The 16,941-nt window shown below is 43.8% G+C and overlaps 1 protein-coding gene across 1 annotated transcript; it reads right to left on the bottom strand.

Annotated features, from left to right (window-relative positions):
- Positions 1 to 113: 113 nt before the first annotated feature.
- Positions 114 to 16,941, bottom strand: LOC118299719 (A disintegrin and metalloproteinase with thrombospondin motifs 8-like). The gene is made up of 9 exons (XM_035623672.2): positions 15,917 to 16,941; positions 13,450 to 13,689; positions 8,753 to 8,885; positions 8,429 to 8,596; positions 7,241 to 7,533; positions 4,768 to 4,954; positions 3,927 to 4,099; positions 3,268 to 3,443; positions 114 to 2,546 (listed from the first exon to the last, which is right to left on the bottom strand). The coding sequence occupies exons 1-9, from the start codon at positions 16,646 to 16,648 to the stop codon at positions 1,802 to 1,804; spliced, it is 2,847 nt and encodes a 948-aa protein (XP_035479565.2). The 5' UTR covers positions 16,649 to 16,941; the 3' UTR covers positions 114 to 1,801.

Raw genomic sequence — 16,941 nt, 5'->3', positions numbered from 1 at the left:
AAACTTTAACGTTTGTGTGGAATTTATGGGTCATTTTAGATGCAGATGTTTATAATGTCACCCTTTGGGTTCTCACAGAGGACAAAGATCAGTAGACGACTACAACGAGTTGACATAAATGTGTTTATTTGACAATTTTTATGACAAAAAAAAAACTTAAAGACAGCAGCATTTGCCATTATTTAATTACAAGTCCATGGTAAAAACTTTACAAAAATAAATAGCTTAAAAAGGAAGCTGTAATCATAAAATAGTATGGTCCTTCACTGAAGGGATATAGACCTAATACTTCATCTGTTTTATAATATATTGTAAATTAACAACAGGAATGAAGAAATCAAATATACATACCAGTCTGAAAACAACTGTGAGGGTTTGCATAGGATGCTTTTACAAATACAAGTCAGAAAAAGAATAAAGTCAATGTTATTTTTTTCTTATACACGATAGATACTATGCTAATAACTTAGTAATAACACCTCCAAATAGACATTTGTTGCATTGCAAACTGTTTGCACCAATGTTCCTCTGCATTATATAACTCCTTTTTAATGCACCTGGAAAAAAAGGCCAAAAGGAAACAATAGGACCGGAGGAAATTCTCTGTCCAGGTCCTGTTTCTGGTCAGGGCGGGCCAGTCATTTTCACTGAAACAGTTTGTTTTGATGCAGACTATACCTGGCACAGTTTAAAGTCCAACATATTGTCAGGTTAAGTGTCAGTGAATGGTTTCCCCATAGTTAAAAAACAAAAAAAAATAGCATTCTGGTATGTTTGTAGAAAAATGAGGAATCAAACCGGAGCAGTCCCTTAAGGCTTGAATCCCAACGCCTCAGGTCATGTGTACGTACCCCGAATAACAGGTAAATGGCTTGATCAAAGCTTCATAGGGATTGAGTTTTTTTAGAGGACGACTGGAGGTATATTTACACTGTGCTGGTGTTAGACAGCAGGTTTCATGTTGTTGTTCTAGCCCCACTTTAAATGACACCAAACTGACTAAGACTGAAACAAACTGCAGATTTGACCAAACCTTACCCATGAAGTCGGTTTCTGTTTAAAGCAGGACTACAAAACTCCTCATTCTTGAAAATACACACACACGCACACATACACACATCCTGTACACACACACACAGCACCGTCATCTAGCAGATATATATATATATATATACACACATATCACATGAGGTAGATTTCCATTGTTTCAAATTTCAATAGTGGTTGTCAAATGTCAAGAAAAAAATGACAAAGCAAAAAAATGCAGGCAAAATGCCTTTGATTTTACTCAATGCAACCAGTTGGTAACATGGACAGATTATGAGACAAAGGTCCCTTGGGCACAAACCAGCAAAAACCCCCCCGCCGCTCTAATGTAGGACCCAGACCGGTCAGAATCCCAGAGACACACTCACAGAAAAAGAATCAAATATGTTGTTTGTCATTTTGTGTCTCTTTGTTGTTGTTTTGTATCTCTTCGTAATTGTATGGCTTACAGTCTCTTTGCATCTATGCAAAGTCATTTTTTTATTTTTATCTCTACTCATTTTGTGTCTCTGTGTGGTAGTTTTATGTGTTTTTGTGGTAGTTTTTGACTCATTATGGATGATTTTACATGTCATTTTTGATGTCTTTGTGGTGTTTTGTGTCATTTTGTATTTTTGTGTGTCTCTTTGTGGTCTTGTTTGTTTTTGTTGTCATTATGTCCATTGCCCTCTTGGGCCTGTGCCCTTCATGCCATGTCCAGTAATCCATCCATGGTTGGTAAGTGCAGTGGGAAAGTTCACTGTACTCATGTTCTTCATAAGCACTCCTGGTTGAGACATTCTCCGGAGACGGGCTCAGGGATTTTGTTCGGGTCACACTTCTCTTGCTCAGCAATCTTGCCAGTGTAGTCTATGCAGAAGACGCTGCGGCGGCGCTCCCCCTGGCCACAATTTCGTGAGCAGGTGGACCAAGGTCCCAACTGCCACATGGGACATGGCAGATCCCCGCACGGCTTGATGTCTGCCGGTTTCAGGTCATTGTCGCACTGGCTGGAGAGGAAGCCTGCGTTGTCTCGGCATTCAACGTTCCTCCTGGACCACCCGGAGCCACAGCTCTTGGAGCACTCAGACCACTCCCCCAGCACCCAGTCAGGCATGCCGAAGGGATGGATCATATGCAGAGACGGCGACGAGCCCTTCTTCTCCTTGGATTTATTCAAGGTCACATCTCGAGGGATGAAAAAGGTATATTTGACCTTAGGTGGGTTGGCGTCCCCCGCGGTGGCCAGGATCTGGACGGTGATGGCCTCATTCAGTTGCCTGAAGCTTTGGATCCTCTCCAGCGTAGTGGAGGAGCCACTGTACTTCAGCACAGCACCCAGCACCGGGATGTCCTGCTCCACCGTGGATACAGAGAAGTTACCATTGAGGATGTAACCACCGCTCTCTCTTTTTACTGCCAGGTAGTTCCCATCATGTTTGATTCCTCTCTGGCTCCGCTGTTTGATGTCAATATTAGTGGCGCCAATGGGAATTGTGACAATGTCACTGTATCCATAACTGGTAGAGAAAAGAAAGAATTGGATTTAGAGCATGTTTTAGGCTTTGTTTTGCTTTAAACAGCTTTGGAGGTGACATATTATGCAAAAATCCCCTTTTCCGTGTTTGTGCACATAAATGTGGGTATCTGGTGCCTGCCAGCCCACAAACTGTGAAAAAGGATCAGCATGTCATTTTTTTTGGTCAGGTGGCTAAACCCTACAGCCTGTCTGTGAAGAACTTGTTCATATTTCTCTCCCACTGTGAGGTCACAGTTGGACTCTTTAGGGGTAACCCTGCCTGCCGTCTGAGAATCTCCACTTTTCTGGTGAACATTTTCTACACATTTTGAAATTGGTTGCCCAATCACAACAGACTGGGCCCGCTGGCCAATCACAGCAGACTGGTTTTTATCAGGAGGTGGGGCTTAAAAGAAATCCAGGCGTTTTAGACAGAGGGTGAAAAGAGGAGCTGCAGGAATGGACAGTATAAGAACACTGATACCGTTTCTTAACTTTAGAGCATGTAAAAGTTAAGAAAGTGGTCACTCAAACTAAAAGCATGAACCTAAATATGAGCATAAAAGGTTACCTTTAACATTTTTTAAGTGTTCTTTTGAAATGAACAGAAGACAGATACAACTCAGGAAAAGTAAGCCATGGTTTTTTTATGCTACAATCTATCTCTCTTTACTACAGTCTTTTCCTCTCTTTGCAGCTATAATGTCCGATATACCACTTACGTTGCTTTGCTGTAGGAGCCTGTGATCTTTCTGCAGGTGAGCCCACTGCCTCCACACACTCCGCACTTGTCCACTCTCCTGTTAGATCCAATCACCTGGTCGCAGCCTGCCTTCACACACTGGCCTTGGACACATACCGATGTGGTGTCGGGGCCACAGGTCGTCCCATCAATCACCTGCATTGACACAAGTGGATGTTGATTCCGGTCCAGATTCACCTTGTATCTTTTCTCAGTTTTAAGATGCTGTCACAAAGGCGACAGGCAAGAAGTTTTAAGTGGCGATCTTTTTGACATTATTTTTCCACAGCTTTCAATCACATGCTACAGTCGTCCGTGGATGAAGGTCGCAGGTAACAATCAGATCACATCCCGATCGTCCAAGACGTGATTGTAACCCCAATCCACTGATGAGGACCATGAGATGCAACTGAAGCTCCTTGTCAAGCTTCCAAGGTCAAGAGCTACTTTTACACTGAAGTGGCAATTGTGTTTAAAAGTGGAACACATGCTCTTGACTGAATGAAGGGTATGACTGTTCTGAATATCCAGATGTAATCAGATATCGTTTTGAGTTTGTTAAAGTAATACCTTTTAGCGTCAGATCAATATCGGGGCATGTTTGCTGTAGTGAGAACATGATGCATGCATGTACTGTACCTTGGATTCAAACACCTTGAATTCACTGCTGCCTCTGGCCCTGCAGAACAGCTTACATCTGTCTCTGGGAGAAACGCCGGCGTACTTTGGTATCCACTGTTTCATGTTACCGTTGTAGTCCAGGTAGTGGAGGCTGTTGTACTTTCCACACTGCTCCTCTCTGAAACTCTTCCCTGTTGGTAAAAGACAGATGATGTAGAACAGACGTAGGGCAATCTGCTCGTGTAACGCCTCCCAAACAATTTCCCAAAATGAACCCACTACCAAAACGACGCCTCTGAAATAGCACTACAGTCGAATCAGTTCAACACAAGTTCACAATAACTTGATTTAACAAGTCTTCAAGTTTATACGGGTAAAATGTTTGATGGCTGTGGTATGACGAATTGTTTGCATTATGATATTTGAAAAGGTTCAGTCTGAGGCGGAAACAATTAATCAGTTTGTAGAAACAGAAACTATATTCAAAAGTGTTTATTGTAATTCGGTACCAAAAAATGCAAACGTTGTCTAGTTCCAGCTTCTCAATTGCGAGAATCTCATTACAATAGTGGTTGTCTAAAGGCGGAACGTAAAAATCATAGCATCTAGCATTAATTCAGGTGTAAGTGGAGTTACTGCATTTTTCTTCCTGTGCAGAACATGAAATATTGGTTTTTGGTTTACAAATGTGTATATATATATATGTATAAATATATACATATATATATATATATATATACCATATGTAGTTAAGGATTTTTTTTTCCAAATAAGGATTCAGAACTTCTAATTGTTCCAAAAACAGCTGTCAGCAGCCTCAAGCATTCGATTATGACGCCTGCTTAGTGCTGCTTCTCACCCTCGTTGTTGTCACAAGACTGCGTGTTGCAGGACTGATAGCGGACCCTCTGTCCCTCGCAGTACTTCCCTCCGTTCCGAGGAACGGGGTCAGTGCACTCCCTGTACGAGAACTCCACTCCACCTCCGCATGTTCTGGAGCACTGCTGCCATGGTCCCCACAAGCTCCAGCCGCCGTCCACAACCACCTGTGGTAAAACACAAGCAAGGAAAGAGGGGGGGGAAAAAAAAAAGAGCTGTCAGAGTATTTGGTTAGAGCGCCGTGCCAAAGGCAATCTCAGCTGCGCACTCCAAACCACATTCTGGGCTTCTGGGTTTGAGGCCGCACAGTGAGTTGGCGTGCCGCGACTCCAGTCCAAATGTGTGTTGAAGTTCGGCACGTGCCTGCTGTCTGCCTCGACCCACGTTCCTGCCACATGCGTAACTCACCGCGAGTGGAACCTGCCATGCTGCCTGCAGCTTTGAAAGGCAAAAACTGGAAGTGTGTGAATGTGCACATACCTAACGCGTGTGTCTGCTAATTTGAGGGGTGTCCTGGTTTGGACCAGCTTGGATCCCCATTCATAAACAGATGTATGATTACATAACACAAGGAGAACGAAATTTAACAAAGAAATATTGAAATGCATCGTGGGGCAGCTGGATATAAACTTCCTAAATTCCAACAATTCTGTATTTTTAGCCTGTGTTCAATCATGTGTTTCTACTTTCAACAGCTATAAGATTGAAAAATTGTCTTACATTCACTAAATGAAATGTAAATAAAATATATTTATGCAACAGAGTTTTGTATTGATTACTTTTTTGTATTTCACCTGAATGTGTTTTACTTGAAATGCCACATTTCTAGCGGAGATTTTGTCCTGGTGTATCACGTTGTTGACTAAAAAGGAATACATAAAGGTCTGAATCACACAACTTCCTCAGCACAAGGACTTTGCCCCGTTCTTATTGAATTGTTGAAGTTTATATTTCCCTTTTTCCTGGCACTTCAATGACTTCTCGTCTGTGCTGGCTTAAAGGCTTGAGCTTGAAAGTTCAGTATTGACCCGATTCACAATCTTACCGTCCTTTCAAGCACATTCACACCACAACTTGTTCAGCTGCTGTCGTCAAGAACTCTGAAGCCCTAAATCTTACAACCAGTTTGAAGCCACACATTGATGTGGGCAAACAGGTCACTGACAGTCGATTTCAAATAGTAACTGGGGTGTTAATGTTGAAGGACAGAACATGAAACTCTGTCAGACTTAAAGGAGTCACGGAAAAAACCACAATGTCAGCATGCAACATTCAACAAGGTGTCAAATGAGGTCCACGCTGGGCGGAGCGTGTCGAGATCACGTTGCACCAACTTCAGGTTAATGTGGTCAGAAGAAAAGTTACAAACGTTTCCGACAGCTGACCGCCACTGTCCTGCTCGTGCATTTTTAGCATGCGCCCTCAGGCTGGTCTAAATACAATTGTCAGTTGACCACGTGACCTTTGAAATAGATTTTGACCGTTGCAATCTTTCCTCCCGTTCACACTGGCATACGGAGACATCGATCTAGCGTTTAGAGTCGACAGTCTTCGTTCTGTGTAAAATTACAGGATGAAATGTACCTTCCACTGTCAGGGGGGGAGACACAAGGAGGGACTTCTATACTAAATACAATGTAACCTTGGAAGATAACCACTTAAATTGATTTAAACCAACTTGAAAAAAATCAATTCAACTTTTGCTATAAAGCAAATTTGATGGCATTTAGCTACGTTGCTGCGTTGCCCAGTCCAACAAATGCAAACGAACATTTGTGGTTATTTTAGAACATGGAAACCATCACTTTCTGCAGTTACAAAATCCTGTCTGGGTATTGTTTTTCAGTGACTCTAATGTGTTTAAACATGAAATAATATATAACTGTAACTTGTCCTAATAGATTGAATGTTGTTGCGTTGTGGTACCTGTTTTAAACAACAAGCCCTCATCAACGCAATATGAGACAAGATTTATTTATTAACATAAGATTACATTTATTGCTGCTCTTCTGGCAGTGTATGAATGTGACAGAAAAAGCAGCGCTGTGTGAATGGATGAATTTGACTTATACTGTAATTTGGGCGCGCTCACCACTCAAAGCGCAAAGTCCAATTCACCCATTCAACACACATTCAAAGAGCGCTGCCGTTCACTGCGCTTTTTCGGTCACATTCATACACTGTCGGAAGAGCCGTCAGGGGCAATGTAGGGTGTCTTGCCTAAGGACACAACGGAATGCGGGCTAGGCGTAGCTGGGATCGAACCGCCGACCTCCGAGTTACAGGACGATTGACTCTACTTACTGAGCCACAGGTCAATGGTCAGTAAGACAGATGAACAAATGAATCTGTTAATTCGTAGGAGGCAAGCATGGTATGGTTTTTCTTTCAAAGGTTATAAAAATCTCAGAAGCTGAAAAACACATTTATTCTGATTAAAGCCGCAGCCTTACCAGTGGCTTCATCACCTCGTGGGTCGGCATGCACGCTCCACGGAGACAGGTCCCATTGAGACCGCAGGGGGTGCCGTCAGCCCAGGCCAGGCTGCCGTTCTTGGTGGTGCACTGCATTGTGCCGTCCTCTTGACACCAAAGCTGGCTGCAGACGTCACTGTCCGAGGTGTTGGGGCAGTGGATGAACTCCTCGCCGAAGATCTGCTGACACTGTTTGTCCAGGCTGTACTTGGTGCCTGGCAGCTCACTTGGTAATGGCACCGTACTCTCCGGGACATCCAGCAGGCAGTCCCCTGTGGTTACAGTACAGAGCAACGCTGTGTGAGACTGATCACTTTGTGGTTTGTGTAGATCTTTCTGCAGCCCACAACGGCGGCACTGTGACAATTGTAAATGTGTTGCTCTCTCTGTGTGGTATGACAACAGTGGGAAAATATGCTTGGAAAGTTGTGTCCTCACAATAAAAATGAGTAATTTAAATTTAACTAATTCAGTGCACTGTTAAACGGCAGCCTAGTACTCTCCCCATCTGGACATATGACAGCTTCTCTAAATCTAAATTGATTCATTGGTACACTAATTATTAATTATTACATTCAATAAGCTTTTGCCTGGAGTCGTCGGTGACACCCACAGCTCGGAATGAACATTCTCAGCCACTTGAGTTCTCATCGGAGACGTTTTCCAACTGATAAAGAGCACATTTTGCAGGCGCCAGCTGTTGCTTTTGGCTGCGGAGGTGGAGAACAGGAAGAAGTCCATAGTATGACTCAGTGGGAAAGAAGGTTCTCTGATGGGTCTAACGAGGATACAAACAATGCGAGACGCAACACCACGTGATGGGGAGAGGGAGCGACGGGGGGATGAGAAGGAAACAGAAAGAGAGAAAGTGAGTAGGCGAGGCTGTAGAAGGAGTAGATGTGGAATTCTAGAGTGAGATAGTCCAATAAGTTATGACCCCAAATTAGGAGGGAGTGACATGTTCAAGCAGGTAGGCCATAGTTGGAGCATGATTGGAGGCGCACTGTGGTTTATCATCTCTGAATCAGCCCTAATAACAGGGCACCAGTGCCATGGCAGATGCCATTGTTGGCAGAATGTCTCTATGGGGCGGCGCAGTCGCTGATTTTCTCATTGTGTCATTTTTTTTCCAACACGCTAGGGGAGACAACGTGAAACATTTCCTACCGTGTCCATTGTCAAAGAACTCGGTAACGTAGAGAGCACTGCAGGGAGACCAAGGGGCGGTCTCGTTCAGGCTGACGAACAGCGGAGCCATCAGGAAATGTCCGCCCAGATCTCCAAACAGCCTCTCGCAGGTCTTGGAGTCGTCATGGGGCATGCTCAACACATGACCTGCAGCACAGGAAGATGTGTAATAGTCTGGACATGTGTAGGTTCACAGGCAATCACGAGTGCGGTCACGAATGACTGAAAATGACTTTTTTTCCCCCCAATATTAATCCTGCATCCACGCCCGCCAACCCTGATGAGAACTAAATGCGAACCTACCGAGCTCATGTGCAGCAGTGAAGGCGGCTTGCAGGCCGTTGTCCTCAATGACGGAGCAGCTTCTCTTCGGATCACACATCGTCCCCACGTCGGCCACACCCAGCGTGTCGCAGCTCTTGTGTCCGCAGATGTCCTGCAAAACGGAGCGGCAAAGATGATGTGAGTTCTGAACGGCTGAGACTAATATTGAGATTTCTTTTTCATAAAGTTTGACAAAGCTGATGCTCAAATTGAATGTCACCCTAACCCTTATCTTATATACAGTTTTTTTACTCTGTATTGTGTCTTATTAAAAAGTTGCATAAACAATATTGTGCCAAGATTGAAAAGTGTCTGACTCTTATTTGTGGCATTTGCCAATTCTGACTGGTTGGTCACTGCTGATGATGAATGTTTAAAGGGCTTGTCACCTTTCCACCACTTTCTGAAATCATGTACCGCTGGTGTGCCACTCTGCACTTTACTGTAGGTCAGTTCTTAGTGGTAAGCCACTTTGTATAGTGGTATGTTAAACTGGAATATGCCCCATGAAATCAGTTTCCCACTCGTGTTACAGTGCAACATACGGTACTGTACCACCAAGGCAGCGTATTGTGCGAACAAAGAACATTGACAACGTTTCTAACACACCTGACATGTTTAGAGTTATAGTCTGTGAGAGCTGACAGAGAAGCAGACTTATTGTACTGGATGAGGATTGTCATGTTTATATTTTTCCAGAGCATAATTATTAAAAGATGTGTGGACTTTCTAAAAGTGATAAAGTCGTGAATCAAAATGAGCTTGTCAGCAGTGACGCTCTGCCTGTCCACACTGCAGTCTGCTCTAAGGAGGAGTTTCGGCAATAGTGTAACACAGCTGGCATGTTATCCAGAGTCGTGTATATCTTGAGGAAATGTACATACAAGTCGAAGAATGAACACGGCCGTGTTCTTACCTTCTGGTGCAGAAGGTATAGTATAAGCTTCTATGCCATTGTGGAAATACATTTTCTACCACACTGCAGCAAGCTCATCCTCACTTGCTTGTAAATGGCAAAACCCATCTATTTACTTAATATGCTACTTGAGTTGCAGTGACATAGTGCTGAGGTAAACATTAGAATCCAACCGCTGAGGAGTGGGCTAAGTTAGGGCTAAGGTTGGGTTTGGGTTACAGTGAGGGAAAATGACAAGGAAAGAGAATTCAGTTTCCCCCAGAATCGAACCAACCAAACTACAAGTGGCGTAACATAGGCATGCCGCTAAAACACCAGTGGCACACAGTTGGTAGGCGGCTGGTGAAACACGAGTGACAGAGTCGCACATCAGAAGACAATTAGAATAGCTCGTGGAACATGTGACCCAGCCCGCCGTTTTATTGTCTAGTGCCACAAGTAGAATGGCATTCCAATAATCAGTGGTTACATCGCACTCGGGATCGGCAGATGTCACTAGATACAAGAGCTGCACGCACTCGGCACTCTGCCAAACCGCTTTAATGCCAGGAGACAATAAACTTTTCCATTAAGATATTAAAAAAACTAATACATATATATATATATATATATATATATATATATATATATACACATACTTTGAGTGGATGCAGTTTAGCTATTTCAGTCAAATCAATTCAGGTTAAAGTCTTGTCATGTACAGTGAGAGAAGCGTTGACTTGGATTCCGCCATTAACCCGTCAAACGATTTGTGACAACAACATAGTGCAGAATAGACTTTCCAATTTTTAATGCATAGCCAACATTGTCTCGCTACTCTGCTAAATTGAAACATAGTGACCATCTGTTTTTCGAAACCGCTGGTGAAGTGGACTGTCGAAGAGCTAAAAAGAAACAAGGATTCTGTCATATAATAAATATAGTAAGTGTTTGGGCCGTGCTGGGGGACTGTTATATCAATCACGTGGGATGTAAACCATCACCCTCTATTCACCATGTGTCCAGTTCTTGCCATTTTTAGCTGCACGTATATGTGCTGTTACTCTGGGTTTCTATCATAAAACACAACAAATGAATATCCACAGCACGCAGCTGTCCACAGCTGTGACGTGGGAAAAAGGAACAGTGTGGTAGATCAGAAACCTCTCCCTGTCTGAGAAGATTCCTGGCTGTGTAGGACGGAGACGGACGTGTCCAGGGCTTCGCTTCAACCGCCCCCCCCCCCAAAAGAAAACCCACAAGGCAGAGCCAGTCTGTGATTCAAAACACATCTGGACCTGGAGAGCTGCAGCCGAATGCAGCTCAGCATGTGTTCGCACAACATGTTCCACAATCGCAGCTGCCGCCGATGTTTGCAGACACTCACACAGCTAGAAGTACTGTATGGGTCAAGGAATAAGCCATGGCACTGCACCTGTATGTGCAGACAGACACACAAACACACTTTTGGCGTACAAGGCCGCAAAAATCAACGAGGCAAAAAAGGTTTCCACTACACGTAACAGAGGGATTGATTGTGAGTTTCACAGCAGCCAGCACTAGCAGCAGTGCTCTCTTGTGACGGTGGAGACTGTGGCATATACGTTTTAGATTGGATTAGATTAGACTGGATTCCTACTTTATTGTCATTGCACAGAGTACAGGTCCTTAGAGAACGAAATGCAGTTTAGCATCTAACCAGAAGTGCAAAAAGGCAGTAAAGTGCAAAGTATGTGCGTATGTACAGGAATATATGAATAAATTCAATAGGTTTTCAACCCAGACCTGGTCACCCACTCAAGACCCGACCCGTTACAGTGGCTTAATCGCGTCGTTGCTGATTTGCGGGGGCGCTTGAGTCAGCTCGTCCACAAGGAACCTTCCGCCCTCTGCATTTCGAAGCATATGGAAAAACAAACAAACCGGGTCTGTATGAACGATGGTATCCACGATTGGCCGCTATTTCAGCAAATCCAAGACAAGACTGCAAAAGCCCATATGGTCTATCCATTATTTTCCCTGATCTAGGGACGGATTTGCGTACTAACGCCATTCAGTATAAACATCAAGCCGCTCCCGGGGGCTACTTACCCACGAAAATTGAAAACAGAGAAGTTGTTCGCTATCACCTGGTCAACATGCCCAACCAGATGAAAGAAGGTGACCAGATAAAGCAGAGCAAACCAGTCACAACTCAGCCCCTCACAACTAAAGATGCATTTCCTGTCGTAACTTCCACAAGGCCATTACTTTGGACTCCCTGTTGACATTAACCTCTGCTTGTTACAACTAGTCCATCTCTGCGGTCTATTTTCAACATCCTTAATATCGGGTCTAAAGGGTTTTTTGTTTACCACAGCTTCTTTCATCTTCCCTTTTCTTATCGCACACATGTTCCAGATTTGATTTAAGCGCAACATTACATTACAAGTCGCTGCTCCTCCGAATGCACCTGTGTTAAGGGTCTCTCTGGTTTCAATAAATTGTTGTGTGGTCGAGTGTGATGCCTCTGAAACCACAGTATGCACCACAGCTGGCCCGGAGACTGAGTTCCACCACAGCTTAATTCATGACTCATCCTTGCTGGGTTATTGCTTTCTGAATGGAGGAAAAAAACAAAACATGCCAGACTATCATGGGTGAGTGGAGTTTCCGTTCTCATGATACATTGTAAAACACTCACAACACTGCATTGTTTCAGACGTGCGCTCAATAATCCAAACCCTGCTCTGAGGAGGAGCCTGACAATTATCTATTATAGTCACTGATACTCTTGAAACCTAATACCCTTATATCTTTTTTTCAACAAAAAAAATCTAATTTGTAATCCACCAACACAAGAGAAATATATTTGATGCGCTCCTGTATTTGCCAGCTATTTGCTTTCTATTTCTGTCTTCCATTTGGTGTTGGAAGATAATGAAAAAGCCAGGTAATGAGCACGTTCGGCTTCTGCTGTTGCTGGAAGAGAAGCTTATGAATAACCACAATGAGGGGAATTGCAGAGTTGGTGACCTGTTTGATTATGATGTACACACACTCGACCCGTTGTTTTGATAAAATGATTGATTAGTGCAGCTCTATATTACATTTTCAAGCTCAAATATTAAAAGTAATCAGAATTTCCTGGAGTTCCTCAAGGATCAATTCTCGGCCCACTGCTGTCTAAAATTTGCATTGGCTTTCCAAAAATTCCACTAACGGTGTTGCCGTTACTTTATTTCAGAGATTTCGAATGGATCTCAAAGAATTCTTCAGCTGACTTTGTTTGCTCAGCTGTAAATAGAGATGGTTCAGTTGTAATCGCATGTCCTAAGTATGGAACTCCAATCAAAGGACAACAAGTGGTTGCATTTGGAGGAAGATTGTAACCAATGTCTTCTGTGATTCTTCTCGCCCCATCCACCGACTCCGGGTCTTGGAGTTCGTTGACCCCTTCCTAGTAAAACACTGTGATCATTTTCTGGTGTCGTATTCACAATCAATGCAAATATTGTCAGTTTTGAGGGTTCATTCAGCCTCTTTGTCCAGAGTCCCTGTTGTTTCACTGATCTAGTCACTGTGATAACTGAGTAAAATTCAGACACCGAGGAAGATGCTAGTACGTAAACCTTAAGTTAAAAGCTTTTTGCCAAGTCAAGACCGAACTTTTATGCTCAAACTCTTGCATTTCATATTTGCAACTTCATATGGAGATGATGGTGGGTTTTATTGCAGAGACCTAAAAAGCCATTGGGCAGCTTTGACAAGAAACCAAACCAGGTCTGTGTTTGCCCCTTACCTCTCTAGTGAACAGCATGGCAGTGTCATAGTGCTCTGGGTGTCTTTGGCTTGGTGGATTAAAGTGTTGCTGCCAGGAGCAAAAATTCCTCAGAGCCACGCCTCCATTGCTGGATAACTCAGGGCCCACCTCCTCGTCCTCCACTATCAACATCTTCACCACCACCATGTTAACCGAGTTCTTTATGCTGGGGTGCTTGTACAGCTGGGCTGCCATGGACATCAGTGTCAGAATGTAGTGCTATGGAGGAGGAGAGACAGGACAAGACAAAACACTTGAAATCCTATGGACATGAACCTTCATTCACAAGATATTTCAAGAGCTAGGACGGCACAGAGTGGAGCATGGACAAAAGAGGGCAACGTTAAAGCCAAGTGCTTGATGGTCAAGCAGTGAAGGAATCTATTTTTACATTACACTCTGCTTTTTTTCTGCCAGCACAGACTAGATCCCAACCAAATTGGATTCCTGAGGTCAATATTAGTGGTTGTTGTCTTTAAGAAACTTTAAAAGTGGTTATTAAAGTACTATGACCGACACAGTATGTACTGAATGGGACATTGCCCTCTTTTAAAAATAACCATGTAAGTGATCTCTGCTGGGGAAAAAAACCTATGCAATGGTGATAATGTTTCTAAATTATTCAAAACGCATCTTTGACATTTCATGCATTACAATTTCTTGACCGACACAGATTTACAATTATCTACGCTATGAGAACAACATAGCCAGTGTAGTGATTGCCCTCCTTCAAAAACCACCACTTACTGAAATAAAAATAACTTTTTGCGTGTCTTCCATTGGCTGAGGTGTATACACACTTTTTTTTTTCGACTACAGAGAAATAAACTGTCATAAAAACTATGACAGTCAACACTGAATCACGTATTCAAAGTAAAATAAAGGTAACGCACTTATTCAGGAAACAAATTACACAGGGCAACAATAATGCCAAACTTATGCATGAGTCAAAGCCCAAGAGCACAAACAAAAATGTCTCAAGAAATAACTTCCAACTTAATCACTGCATTATTATTAATGTAGAGGAATTTCTGTGCCTTCTAAAATGGAAACATTCTTCAAAGGGGCCCTTAAAGCATGGACTAGTGCCTTATATCTCTCCTGCTGCCGGAGAGGAACAGTTTTCTGCTTAAATAGTCTGCTGCCTGTATTTTCTCTCACGTAATATCTCTACTGTCAATATACAGTACTGGTACACTTCACTGATCCCATTCTCTACTAAGCATACAGCCTCTTGGTTTGACACTAGTATCGGTGTTGGGGCTGATAAGTTGGATAGTTTCAAATATAAGTTTTTTTAAATTACAAACATTTGTTGGACACACTCACTAGTATTTTAACCTTTACCCTGTACCAGCTTAAGGAAACTGGAAGCATACTGTTATACCCTGTCTTCTCCTGCGTGGCTTTGTTTTGCGCTAAGGGCTAGTTTGGATCGTTTTGGAGGCAGCTCTTTCCACACTGTCATGGTTTTGTGTGGACTGCTCGTGAATCATAATGAATGTGGGGCTAATGGTACCTGGCTGTGTATGGTTAAGTCTTCCACCAGCCTTTCTGAAAACACTCTTTTCTCGGGTGGGATGATATTCCCCCAGAGCAATGTGTTGATGAAAACCATTCCTGCTCACATCAAACCAGTTTAACGTGAATGAAAATTAAAACAGACCTGTCTTATTTATAATGAAAAACCAATATGAGCCAAATCATTCAGCCTAAGTTTTGTCCACTTGACCCCTGGTGCCTGGTTGCATGGGACTCATATTGTGGTGTAAGCCTGAGTGTTTGGCAGCTGAGGAGCTTTTTAAGCACAAACAGACTACTATTTGGCTGCTGCAGATTGTGGCAAGATCGTGGATTGTCCTACTTTTTGATGAAGTAAATAAATGCCTTCGGTTTACGCTGATTGGAACCAGGACTGATATTTGGAGGATGATTCCGGGTGATCTTTCATTTAAAGACTCAATCCATTAAACTGTTGAATAGTTGCATATTACATGCAGCAGGAAAATGGTCCATTGAACATATTTTTTATAACATTAAGTAAAAGACAGGCTAGAACAGATGTTGTAAGCCTAGTGAATCTTCCCTGGGTGATGCTGAAGATATGCTGCCAAACCATGAGCAAGTCCTGAGGAATGCGGTGCGGCATTGCTTGCATTTCTGTTCCCTGACCTCTTTCTCAGCCTGTGGAAAACCGGGAGCCCGCCGATTTCCTATCGAGCTCCCTCGTTGCCTTAACATTTTTATGAAGCAGCACAGGAAAAACAGATCCCCTGCCACTATATTTCATAGGCTGTGAGACCTGACAGGCGGGGTGTGGAAAGAAAGAAAGAAAAGGAGGGGGCTGACGTCTTCCGAAGTGCGTTTAGGGGACAGTGTACTTGCTCTACGGTAGGGTGGGGTTTGTTAAGGTTCCTATACTGTGTGCAAGGGGGAAATGACTGACCTTTATTTCATCTCCATAGAAGTGTGTCATGGTGGAGTCGGCGACCAATAGGGTCTCTATGAACCGCGGCGCGGAAACGAAGCGTCTCCGGCGAGGTTCCCTCCGTGCGTCACCGTCGCCGCGCGTAAAACTCTCCCCGCTGTGCACCTCCGCTCGGCGCACCTCCGCCGCGTGATCAAACAGGAGCGGAGCGCCCCGGCTTTGGACGAGGGTCCTCCTCGTGATGACATGCGGCTGCTCGGCGGAGTCTGGCCCTCGCGCGCCGCGGAGTTTGGGCTCAATTAGATACTCGTTCCCTTCCGTGATGAAGGAGCCGAGGATGCCGGAGCACAGGCTGACGGCCACGAGCGAGTTGTGATCGTGATCTACGTTGCCGGAGTAGAAGCAGCTCCTCAGATGTGCTTCACTGTCCTCTGTCTGGCTCATGAGATCCGGGTCCGGCACGGGTTGGCCACCTGAAGCGCTGCGTAAAGCGCCAGCATCTCTGGCCTTGATTCGCTGCACGGTGAAGGAAGGAGCGATAAAGCTGGTGTCTGGTGTAAGATTTAGAGTCAGGTCCTTGTCAAACGCTCTGAGGACAAATCTCGGCTGTTCCTCGCTCCTTTTCCAAAAGCGACCGCTCGTTCTTGCCTTTATCCGAACAGGTAGAACATCCTCTGATTCAAATTGAGCGCAATGTGCCGCGTTCATTACGCACATGGATACAAAGACCAATCGCACAGTGTAACACATCTTCTGCAAGGGGAATTGCTCTCAGAGGTGGTAAAGAAAAATAAAAAAAGAAGAAAAAAGTAGAGGACTGATTACAATGTTTGTCCTTTATCTCTGGTGAGTGGCACACCTTCTCCAATCAAAAGAGAATCTCCTCAAAAGTCAGAGACCTCTTCAACTGAAAAGTGATTCCCCAGCGCGGTGAAGGCTCAAGAGTGCGTCTGCTTTTTTGATTTCGGTCTGTCTGACGTTGACGTTTCTAAATCCTCAAAGTCAACTCAGTCCTGTTGTACCGCTCAGCAGCACCGCCGCAG

Source organism: Scophthalmus maximus, chromosome 11 (genome assembly GCF_022379125.1).
Source record: "Scophthalmus maximus strain ysfricsl-2021 chromosome 11, ASM2237912v1, whole genome shotgun sequence".
In the NCBI taxonomy this organism is placed as follows: Eukaryota; Metazoa; Chordata; class Actinopteri; order Pleuronectiformes; family Scophthalmidae; genus Scophthalmus; species Scophthalmus maximus.
This window is presented reverse-complemented; position numbering and strand designations above follow the sequence as displayed.

What these genes read in the sequence shown, in the direction of transcription:
- LOC118299719 (XM_035623672.2), bottom strand. Translation starts at nt 16,648, where the DNA reads ATGTGTTACACTGTGCGATTGGTCTTTGTATCCATGTGCGTAATGAAC. An exon ending in GTTCTTTGACAATGGACACG is followed by an intron (nt 7,534 to 8,428) that starts GTAGGAAATGTT and finishes CTGTAACCACAG; the next exon opens with GGGACTGCCTGCTGGATGTC. An exon ending in ACGAGGTGATGAAGCCACTG is followed by an intron (nt 4,955 to 7,240) that starts GTAAGGCTGCGG and finishes GTTTTACCACAG; the next exon opens with GTGGTTGTGGACGGCGGCTG.